Source organism: Abramis brama (assembly GCF_963993115.1).
Source record: "Abramis brama genome assembly, chromosome: 13".
In the NCBI taxonomy this organism is placed as follows: domain Eukaryota; kingdom Metazoa; phylum Chordata; class Actinopteri; order Cypriniformes; family Leuciscidae; genus Abramis; species Abramis brama.
In genome coordinates, this window is record NC_139975.1 from 35,349,092 (window position 1) to 35,361,582 (window position 12,491).

At 39.9% G+C, this 12,491-nt stretch overlaps 1 protein-coding gene across 1 annotated transcript; it reads left to right on the plus strand.

The window, feature by feature from the left end:
- Positions 1–7,514: 7,514 nt before the first annotated feature.
- LOC311095393 (uncharacterized protein) lies at positions 7,515–10,297 on the plus strand (the record flags this gene model as incomplete). The annotated part of the gene is made up of 8 exons (XM_084133877.1): positions 7,515–7,764; positions 9,092–9,151; positions 9,253–9,320; positions 9,418–9,582; positions 9,817–9,878; positions 9,958–10,005; positions 10,083–10,151; positions 10,237–10,297. The coding sequence occupies exons 3-8, from the start codon at positions 9,318–9,320 to the stop codon at positions 10,295–10,297; spliced, it is 408 nt and encodes a 135-aa protein (XP_083990003.1). The 5' UTR covers positions 7,515–7,764; positions 9,092–9,151; positions 9,253–9,317.
- Between the last annotated feature and the right edge of the window lie 2,194 nt (positions 10,298–12,491).

Genomic DNA, 12,491 nt, shown 5'->3' on the forward strand with positions numbered 1-12,491 from the left:
CCACTCCCTTCCAGGACCAGGTGGTGAACCTGCAAGCGCTGCCTTTGGAGGAGGCAGACCCAGCCTTGGCACTGCTCTGTCCAGTACGCGCCCTCCGTCCTTACGTAGACAGAATGCAGTGTTTCAGGACCTCAGACCAGCTCTTGTCTGTCATGGTGGGAAGCTGAAGGGAAAGGCTCTCTGCAAGCAAAGGTTGTCTCACTGGATAGTGGACGCCATTGCTTTGGCTTACCAGCAGGAAGGTCGACCATGCCCCCTTGGTGTGACGGCCCACTCCACCCGGAGTGTGGCATCCTCTTGGGCTCTAGTGCATGGCGCCTCGCTAACAGACATCTGTAGAGCTGCAGGCTGGGCGACACCTAACACATTCGCGAGATTCTACAATCTCCGAGTGGAGCCAGTTTCTTCTCATGTACTCGCTTCAACCAGCCGGTACTAGATTCTGCTCAGGTGTTTTCGCTTGCTCGCCATTCCTCTCCTAGGATGGGATATGTGTGATATTCCTCAGGTGAGCCTCATAAGCCCTGAGTCTCCTCCAGCACTGTTGACGTCAACGCCAGAGTTATGCCCCCGGCAGCTTTCGCGCTTGGCTAGGTGCCTCCATGTGCATGGTTCCCCCTCTGGGCGACCCCCACATGTGTATTCCACTGTAAGCCTCCTTGAGCATGTGTCTTTCCCTCGGCAAGCCACCTTGCCACCCCTGGGGTTGAAATATTCCACCTGCGGCTGGACACCCCAGTGACTCTCCATATGCAGCCCCCCGGGGTCATATGTGTATTCCAAGTCCCCTCCTTCGGGCTGGGCATGATTGCATATTTCCACTGAGATATACAGTGTACCTTGGTATTCCTGTGTTAAGTAGGAGTCCTTCGTCCATGCCAGTCTCACGACAGGGAGCTCAGACTTACGCAGGGCACTGGAAGACAGTCGAGAGGTGGCGTGATTACACTGGGAACCCCATTCGTCGTCATCCGACGTAACTCGGAGTGACTACGAAAGGGAACGTCTCGGTTACGTATGTAACCCTCGTTCCCTGAGTAGGGATTACGTCTCCCTGCCACTTCCGCTGTACCGCTGGGAAACGCCTGAGTTCAGTCTCGGCTCCTCAGCGAAGACATATCTGTATGTTGCCAGCGTACTTCCTTATATACCCCCTGGGTGGGGCGGAGTTCCGCTATGCAAATTCCGCAGACCCATGGCATTTCATTGCCATTGGCTCATTTTATATACTCGAAGATGACAGGCTTTCTAAGCGAAACCCCATCCGTCGTCATCCGAAGTAACGTCTCCGTTCCCTACTCAGGGAACGAGGGTTACATACGTAACCGAGACGTTTTTACTGTAAAACAGTGTTTTAAAAGCAGAGCTCTTCTCAAAGCTGTAAGTGTTTGAGTCTCACCATCATAATGATGTGCGGGAAAGACACACTGGACCTTATAGCTCCGTTTAACTTCAATGTCAGCACTTCATTTTATGGAAATTGTTTACACACTGATGACTTGGTTGTTACCATAGAATAAATAATGTAAAAATTAAACAAACTGCCACAGTATTATCAGTGTGAATCATGGATGGTAACACACACAGCATTCATAGAAATAAAATAAAAACATTATGCTATATGTATTTTTAACAATAAGCATTACAAATTATATATAAACAACATGATTGTCAGGTTTAGTGAAGACTCAGGGAGGGGAGTAAGATCAACGATTTATTGAGAACAGAAGCACGGAACCAGCAGATGTTAAGGTAAGTAGGTAATGCAGTACTGAGATGATAAATGAACTGAGTTGAATGAGTAATATGAATGTCTTTGCAGGTAGAGATACTGATGTTACATATGACACTGAAGCTTTGATGTGCGTATCGCACATGCAACACAATTTCTAGTGAAGCCCCGTATCAGGGTGTGTATTGGTTTACTAGAGTCATGTGATCGACGACAAATAAAGCCTGACTTTCTGTCCAGTCACGTGCGCGTTTCACTTTGGGTGTCAGAAGTCTTATTTAGCCAGTCATTGTTGGCTCAGTCTGGTTGATGGGTTTGTGAGGAGAGAAAATGAATTAAATTAATGAACAAATCAAACACAAACATGTAAGGCTTTTATTTGTAAACATACAATTTTAAACTATGGAGTGTGTTGTGGTTGCTTCATCTGCCAGAGCTTCTAACACAGGCTTCTGGCTGCTTTATTTTAAATAAGCACCAGATGGCGCTGTTCTCGACACTCTCAAAGCTTAAATCTTTTCCCGGAACAGTCAGGGGAAAGCCTCAGTGATTCACAAGGCTTCATTTCCCCATCCCTACGTAGAGATGAAACCACAGCGGAGAACGGACGATGATGGTAGACAGGAATAGGAGACTGAAGAGGATGATCGCAGGTTCTTTTGCAGTTTCGTTTTATTTCCAGCCTATTAGTACTATTTTATGGCCCTTACGTGGCCTCACACACTGCAGTGCTGTAACCTGTAATGAAAGTTTTGGGTAAGTTACTACTGTGCGTTTTGCAGACACGCAATAGAGTTCTGATGTTCCAGCAAACAGTTGAGACAATCAAACTTACAGTTCAGAGAATAAGAAGAAAAATGTGCCAAAGCAACTGAGAAAAACGTCTCGGGTTACGACTGTGTAAAATAATGTGACTGACACAGAGCTTCAGTACCGAGTAGGGCTGGGTATTGACACAAATTTCACAATTCGATTCGATTCGATTTCGATTCTGATTTCGATTCGATTCAATATTGATTATTTTGGATATCAGGTACAATACATGGCAAATTTTCTCAAGGAAAACAAATCTTTTAACTAATGCTGTAAACTATGGGAGTCAGTTGTAGCCTACTAGGCTTCATTAGCCAACTATAATATTGAAGGTAAAAATTAACTGATTTGTATACAAACACTTTTATTTATTTTTATAATAATAAAGTTATATGAAATATAAACATTTAAATGATGGCTGTCATAAAAACCTGCCAGATTTATTCAAAGTAACATGCATTCAAAATTGAAGAACATTAAAAATTATAATGAACATGTAGCCTAATATGGTGCATATATTTAGCAAAATGCTCCACTCTCGGGTTAATTTTTCTAGCTGACTAACAAGTTTGGTCACTGAATATGTTTTTTCTGAGGTAAATGTGACGTTACATGACATTGTTTACAAGCTGATTTACTGACGTCTTTCCACGGTTGAAACACTGATTGAGCGATTCCATGTCACATGATACGGACTTCAATAAGTTGTACTCTACCTTTTAACATACTTTCAGATGCTCATTCATGTTTATTTCGCGCAGTAACTGGTATTATTAAGGTGGAAGAGAAGATTGTGTGCGCTCCGCGCTGCTGCTTCTCTTGAGCTGAGCCAGAGCGATCTCACGCAACAGCGCCAAAACGGTTTATGTTTTTGAATTTCGTAAGAAAATGGACATAATTTGAAATCTGAGACTTTGTTTCATATCAGTAGTAACAAAGCACAACGATTATTGCGATTTACTGGATGGGATGCGCCCGCGCTACATGCGTGTTACATTCATTCATCAACTGAAAACAGGATGACTAATCGATTTTTGGGATTTAAGAATCGATATCGGTTCGTAAAAATGAGAATCGATTAAAATCGAGAAATCAATATTTTTTACCCAGCCCTAGTACCGATGCTCACTGTTCTTTTTACTGAGAACTGACGTGCACATACAAAGTAGGAGTCATAACAACAAATACGGAGGCTGAGGCACCCCTTAAAGAAACATTACCATAATGACAATACATTACAGACTGTAACAGGGAACGAGACGCTGCGTCGAGAATCGACACATTGGGGAACGCCTTCAGCGTGGCGCGTCTGAAGCCTTTATGGAACTAGTCCAATCTCGATTGGTGTTGCGTCATTACGTCACTCGTGACATTGCATGTGAAGGTGATGCAGAAGCTACAAAGGGACGCCGGATCACAACAGCATCAGCTTCTGATTGGTCGAAGCAAGTCATTCTCAGGAGCGCAGGAAGTGTGGCCGAGGGATGCAGCGTCTCGTTCCCTTCTCAGGGAAGAGGCGAAGGCAAGTTGCACGCCTCGTAAGCTGAGGAAATAGCCTCTACTATCCACCTGCTGATAGTTTGCTTGGAAGCAGGGGAACCCTTCTTAGGTGACCCAAAACACACGAGCAGCTGGTCCGACTTCCTCCAGCCCAAAGACCTGTGCACGTAGGCCTCCAGAGCTCTGACCGGGCATAACAGATGTAATCTAGCTTGATCATCCGACACACGTGGTGGAGGATGAAATACCTGTAGAATTATAGACCATGCCACATGTATTGGCACTTTAGGCACAAAGCGGGGTCAAGGACGGAGAATAGCTCTCACTCTGCCAGGAGCGAACTCGAGGCAAGAGGGTGCAACGGATAGCGCCTGCAGGTCCCTGACTCTTTTTAGGGACGTAATAGCCAGCAGAAAAGCTACTTTTTAAACATTAAAATTTCTCAGACACCTCATCCAAAGGTTTGAAGGATGCCAAGGATAACCCTTCAAGAACCACTGCCAGGTCCCACGTGGGGATCCTGGACTGGACGACAGACCTCATCCTTCTAGCTCCACGAAGGAAACGTAATATAAGTGAGTGTCTCCCCAAGGTGCCCACCCTTAGAGGCGTGTGGAAGGCAGCTACAGCCGCCACATAGACCTTAAGTCTGGATGGGGAGAGCCCATCAGAGAAGCGACTCTGGAGGAACTCCAGCACTGAAGCCACTGGGCAGTTAACTGGGTCCAACTGATGTTCTCTGCACCATAAGTTGAATACATTCCCTTTTAATGCATAGAGTTTCCTCGTGGAGGGGGCTCTAGAGTTTAGGATGGTCTCAACAACCTCACTTGAGAGACCAGCATTTACGAGTTGGTCCCCCTCAGGGGCCAGACCCACAGCTTTGACATATATTTCACAATGTTTGCAATTTGTGTGTGCTGGGCTTCAGTAAAGTTTCACCAGAAACAGTTAGAAATCCACCAGGCGTGACACTATACAACCAGTCTATAGCCGTTTTTTTCTGCTTTTTATTATTTACCTTGTTGAGCACCAAATTTGTGCAAAAAATTGTTTTGCTGTAGATGTGCATGCTTTGGATCTGGTTTTACTATAGACAACCAGCAAATGCAACTCCCTAGAAAAATATACTGATACTGAGATTTTGAGATACTGATAAAAAGATACTGAGATACTTAAAACAGCCACCATGAAGTCTCATGAGCAGTTTTGAGTCCATATAATCACAGGTTTTACAGGTTTTTTTTATACAATTTGGGACTTTTTGTTCTAGGAACATTATGTCCCAATCTTCAAGCAAATTCTTAAAAGTTTAAAGAATAAAACTTGATTAATTTACTAACAATATAGAAATACCTTATAGAGTAAATAAAATTCACAATGCAATGCTCAAAATATTTCTTTTTTTAAATAATATGTTTCAACACATAAAGTTCAAAACATTACAACACAGCAAACATTGCCTGAGACAAAGGGGAACATTTTTATAATAACAAAATCAAGTATGACAACACAATACAAGTAGATATGATGATGATAATAATAATAATAATAATAATAATGCATTTTATTTATGATGCGCTTTTCTAAAACCCAAAGCGCTACAGACAGTGAAAGCAAATAAAATACAGAAGTACAAGAGTAATACAAAAATAATCATTACAGTACAACACAGTAAAATACTAATCATGACTATCAAGTCTATATAAGCAATTTTATAAAGATGAGTTTTTAACAACTTCTTGAAACTGGCTAATGTGGGAGGATCTCTAACAATAAGAGGAAGTGCATTTCATAACCTGTGTTCAGCAACAGAGAAAGAGTTGTATTGTGAAAAAGCTCTCTCCCCCATAGAGTTTAATCTGCAGGGAGGCTGCTGAAGAGCAAGTGAATCAGTAGACTGAAGGGAACGGGAAGGCGCGTGACTAAGTCACAGATACAGTGCTATGCATAAGTTTAGACACCCATGCTAAAGTTGACTAAAAAGAGGACTAAAAAATCATCTTTTGGAAATTGAACTTAATGCCTTAATTAAAAAAAATGGAAAAATCCAACCTTTAAGGACACCAATTTTCTTTGTGAATGAATAATGTATTGTAAATAAATATTTTATACTTTATCAGGATGCATAGTATCCTGGATCCATGAAGTAACTGGCCTTTAAAAATAAAAATCTGCCTGCCTCTATGGGAATTTAACATAGGGGTGTCCAGACTTATGCACCCTGTATTTTAAGGAAGAACATTTATTTATTTACGATACATTATTCATTCACAAATAAAATTGGTGTCCTTAAAGGTTGGATTTTTCCTATTTTTTTTTTATTTTTTAATTAAGGCATTAAGTTCAATTTCCAAAAGATGATTTTTTTATTCTTCTTTTTAGTCAACTTTAGCATGGGTGTCTAAACTTATGCATAGCACTGTATAAGAAGGGGCTTAGCTTTGTATGTTAGTGTGAGAGTTTTAAAAGCAATACACGACTGAACAGAAAGCCAATGCAAGCTATAAAGCATGCCTGTAATGTGCTGACGTGGTGAAGTGTGTGTAAGCACACGTGCTGCTGAATTCTGGATGTACTTCAGCCGTTTTATAGATTTAGCAGGTAAACCAAAGAGTGCATTACAGTAATCAATCCTGAAAGTAACCAATGCATGAATAAGCCTTTCAGCTTCAGGCAGAGTAAGATAGGGCCTAATTCTTGCAATGTTTCTGAGATGATGGAATGCAGATTTTGTAATACTCTTAATATGTGAGTCTAGTGTTAGGTGAGCGTCAAAGATCACACCAAGGTTACGAGCATAAGAAGATGGAAACAAAACACTATCATCCATAATCAAATGAGTAGAATATCTGTCTTGGAAGAATTCAATTTTAAAAAATGATGGTGCATCCACGTTTTTATTTCCTGCACACACTCCGAGGGAGTTTTAGAGGTGACAGTAGGATCAGATTTGAACTGATGTAAATTTGAGTATCATCAGCATAAAAGTGATACCCCAAACCATATTTCCTATACTTTTTCCCCAAAGAAAGCATATAAACACTAAACAATATGGGACCCAGGACAGATCCCCGAGGAACACCATGGCGGACTTATCCAATTTCAGATTTGTTGTTTCCCAAGACAACAAACTGGAAACGATCAGTGAGGTAAGATTTGAACCAGTTAAGCACAGCACCAGTGATACCAAGCCAGCTCTCCAGTCTATTTAGCAGGACAGAATGGCACACTGTGTCAAAAGCTGCACTGAGATCTAACAAGACTAAGATGGTAGAGCCTCCAGAGTCAGCTGAGACAAGCAGGTCATTCATAACACGAACCAAGGCCGTCTCTGCACTGTCCCTTTCTAAACCCAGACTGAAAAGGTTTGAAAAGCTTGTTGGATGACAAGTGTGAGTGGAGTTGTGCCACAAAAACACACTCCAAAACCTTAGCAAGAAAGTGTCATGAATGCGAGAGGAAGCAAGATGCAGGTAAAAGATGTTTATTATAAATAAACAGTGACAGTCAGGTCCACACAAACACGACACACAGGGCAGGAGAGTGACACAGGGACCTCGATGGGCAACCGGGCTGATGGTGGACGGCAGATGAATGAGGAGTCCATGAATCCAGAAGTGCGATGATGACGTCAGGAACCGAAGACACAAAGAGACAAATCCAACTGGAACGAAGACCACAAGAGAGAGCGCCAAACAGGACAGGAACCAACACCGGTAAACACCACAACGATCTGACAACACAAGATACCAGTCACTGAGAATATATAGGAGAGTAGAGTGGAATCAGCTGGTGCTGATGATCAGCGGTAATCTGAGGACACACCCACACTATCCACACACACTACACACAATCACACGAGACGAGGAAGAGACAGCGAATTCATGAACCGTGACAGAAAGGGCATATTTGATGCTGCAACCTTTAGGGCTTTTAGAACAATACCAGTTGTAAGAGAGGTGTTCACAATGCTACAAATGAGGGGACTAATTGAAGAGAGACACCTCTTAAGAACAGATGTTGGGATTGGGTCGAGGGATTTTGAAATACAATCAGTAGTGACTATGTTAAAACTGGAGAATGCAGTTTCAGGAAAACTAACTGGATAGGTCTCAAGAATTGCAGAGCAAGGTACCAAACTGATAGACTTATGGATGCTTAAAATTTTATCCATAAAAAAACTAAGAAATTTGTTACACCCCTGCACATTACAAGTAACATGCATTACCTAATCAGATTTTTTTAATGTTACGAGTAAAGTAATGTATTACAAGTAACATGCATTACATAATCAGATTACTTTTTGATCTCACAAGTAAAGAAACGCATTACAAGTCACATTATGTAATCACATAACTTTTTTGATGTCAATGAAAGTAACATTCTAATAATACAAATACATTTATTTACAGTAAAAAATCACTGCAGATTACATATTTTCAAAAACAATATTCACAGTATAAGTATGAACTGTAGCTGAAATATAGCCATTGATGCATGAGGTCCACTATAGTGGACAGATGATTAATCAGATTTTTCTCCCAATCTAAAATCAAAACTTGGAAAATTTAACTGTGATAGGACTCATTAGATATTGCTTGATGCTGTAATATTTTTTTTTACCTACAAGAGGATAGTAGGAATGGGTGGATATTCCGGAGCAACTTGGCATTTCTGACTGACCATTGGCCATCTTGGTTTGAAAAAAAATAATAAAAAAAAATATCGAAACACAACGGCTTGCCACTTGGTTGCAATGTATAGGATGATGCACCAGGGTCCACTGTAGAGGTTGATGTGCAACTATGCCATCAAAACCCGTGCAAATTCAAGAAAATGCTTTTTTAAGAGCTGTCCACTGTAGTGACCTCTATGCATGAAAGGGTTAAGTTAATTCATGGGAAAGACCCCATTATTTAGATATGTCTAAGTCAAAGTATCATGTAAAATTTAAGACCTCTCATTAGTAAACATAAGACTTTGTAAGACTTTTTATTACCTTAAATTAAAAACAAAATAAAAACTAATTGAATCCTTTTTAAGGATCCGCAGTAATCCTGTGATACCCGTACAATCATTACTGAGGGATTTCTTCATAACAATGTGAGTTTAAGTGCTGTCCATGGTAGATGTTTCTATCACTTTCTACAGTATGTATTTTTGCATTTTAATAATTTCATATTTACTTTGTTCTTTTATGTCAGAGCCACCACGGGAACCACTAGAACATGGGGACAAGTAAAAGTGAAGTACAAGAATATTCTACAAAATGGTAGCCTTTAATTCTTATACTGTCTTTATTTTAAAAGCCACTTTTTTCCTCTTTTTAAAAGCCACTGTTAAATAATGTGTTTGTCTGTTTATAACAGCCACCAAGAAAAACAGGTGGTGGACCTGCACCCCCACAATATACCCCAGCAGAGGAGCTGGCCCTTGGGTTGAATGAAAACCGAACCATTGTGGAGGCATCCCTGGGGGCAGCTCTTCCTCAGACCCAAAGCCAGGGACCAGTAGCAGCAACACCTTCATTACTGGTAGGCTAAATGAGCTTTCAATTCTCTTAGTAGCCTACACTGTAAAATTATTTGTTGCTGCATTAAATGAAGTATAATTCAAATAGCTGGTACAGTCATTTCAACCGTTTGTGAAAGTGAGAACTTCTAAACTTTTAGTTAATATAAAATGTTGCCATGAGTTATTGATCACATTATATTTTTTTACAGTGTAGTTAATTGTAATGACAAGTTTTTTTCCCCTCTTTTGTGCAGTTTTACATAATACACCAACACTTTTACCTGTTCCCAAGCAAGTGGTGGCTGAAGCATATGCAGTAAGTTGTGTACTTTCTCTAACTCGCATAAAGGGAAGAAAGTGCAACACTTTGTAATACCCATTTATTTCCATTGCAGGACAGTGAAGAAACCCTCTCAGATGACTGTCCTTTGGAGGAAGAACCTGTAAGTGCATAAATAACTTTACACTAATTTGTATACACTTGTGTACCTATTCTTTCTGTCTGCAATATGAGTTGCAGGAGTCCACACCTAGAGAAAGGCCTACAGAAAGGCTTGCAGAAGAGTCTGCACAAAGAGCTGATACAGAGGTGGACAGTGTTGTACTTTTACTTTTTACTTTTGTTGCATGAGGAATGTTTTGACCCTTTTTTTTTCTTTCACAAAATGACACAGGGTGACATCCGTTCCCTATATAAACGGCATCTTCAACAAAAAAATGAGTATTTTGACCTGAAAAAACACAAATTAAGAGGAGAACTCGACAACCTGAAAAAGAGAAAAATTGCACTAGAGATAGTTACTTCAACTTTTTTTTATCAGCGTGAAGAGGTCAATAACATAGCTGGAGAACAATTATGTCACATTTACCTCAGGAAAGTCATTTAATGAACATAATATAGGCTATAGCACGTAGTTGGCAAGAAAAAAAAGAGCTAGCCTATAGAGAGTATTTTGCTAAATATGTGTTCTATATTTATTATATTTTTACTTATATCATTAAATAAAGTTGTTGTTATTATAATAAAAAAAACACATATTATTTTTAATTTGAGTTACTTTTAACCTGAAATAATACTACCAGCTGATAGGGCTGTCTGTTTACAGCATTAGGTGAGTTGTTTTTTTATTGAGAAAAAAATCTTGAGTACCTAATATTTATCCAAATGAGTCAATATTAAATGAAATTAGGCTACAATAACTGAATTGAATTGAAATAATAAAAAAGCGTAGCTTACCAGAAATTGTACCATGCACCATAACATTTACATATAATTTTACACTTATGCTATAAAGCCTGAAATGGGCACTTTTTGTGACAGCAACCCTATAATTTTTAATCAAAGATGTGGCTTAACTTCAGAATTTGAACTAAAATCAGTATTCTTATGATTGCTCTGAACAGTTCTGACTAAGTTCAACAAACATTAAATTACTTATTCATAAACTTAAAAAAATAATTAATAAAAATGTAAGTGTGACAGGGTTGAGACTAGGGTAACAGGGTTGAAGATGGTAACGGGGTTGAAGAGACAAATACAGCTTAACATATATATAGTTGTTTTTTACTCAAATTCACTGTAAGATTTTCTATAAACGCAAATTACTAATACCCTGGGGGCTAAGCCCCCCCGTCTTCCAATCCTAGTGACGTCCCTGGCCTACACTATACTACACTATACTACTGAATCCCTTTCCTTGCGATGCGGATTCTTAATGGCCTCATCTGTATGGGGGCTGTTTACAACTGGCCACTTCATGCGTTTTCTCAGATGGGATAGCTATCCGATCGTGAAGAGACCAGGTGTAAATGCCCTCCGAAACGCATTCAAGACGGATTTGAATCCGATCGCTCAAACCACTTCAGGAGGAGGTCTGAGACGCACTCCAGACGAAACTGGACAAGTGTAAATGCATGTGGTTGTTGAAACCACATGTAAATTGTACTCCTCCCAAAAATGGCACAAAAAAAAATAAACGTGTGAGAGCGTGTTATAGGCCGCTATATGTAATGTTATAGCCAGATATGACGACGCTACTGCAACACGCATCACCGTGACCGCAGATGAGAAGCTGAGCATCTATTCATTAAGCCAACGTGCAAACTATAATCAAAGTGAAAGTGAGAAGCTTAACACACAATCATCATCATTAAAAGTAAAGAAACGAAATGATCTTACCAGGGCTGTTGCTGCTGCTCTCTCTTATTGCGATCTTTGATTAAAATGCAGCTCATATCTGTTGCTTTCGGTGACGTGCACTCCATTAAATCTGCATATAGCGCGGGGATTGAAGATCGGATTTAAATCCGTTTCGCAAAAACACATTTATGTGATGTGTAAATGGAATCGTTTTGATAAATCAGATAGCTATCCGATCTGAGAAAACGCATGAAGTGGCCAGGTGTAAACAACCCCTATAAGATGTATAAGATGTGAAAGTGTGTGTCTTTGTGTGCATGCACCTGCATTTATTTACTCCCTCTATTCATGAGTTTTGTTGGTTTACAAACAGGAAAAATGTCCACATCCAGGATACAAAATGTTATCTTTATTGTTTTGAGTTACTATGAGTATGCAATGGAACAGATTGTTGTCATGTAGGCTATTTAATATATTGATTAATTAATTTATTCATCTATCCATCCATTCATTCATGTTTGCTTCGAAGATTAATGCGTTTGGATGTGAAACATTTTGCCTCACTTTCACCAGCAGAGGTCCTCGTCAAGCTCTGGTTTGAAAAGCTTTGTGTAATGAACTTTTTTCTGATACAATTGTGTTGAAAGCTTCGCTGGTTCATAATGCTTCACTTCACCTTCACTACAGAAAACACAGGCAAAAAGGGAATCCAGAAAACAGGCAGAGAATAAAAAAAACAAAAAAACAAGACACATGAAACCAGGATAACACTTAGAAATGCAGAGTAAC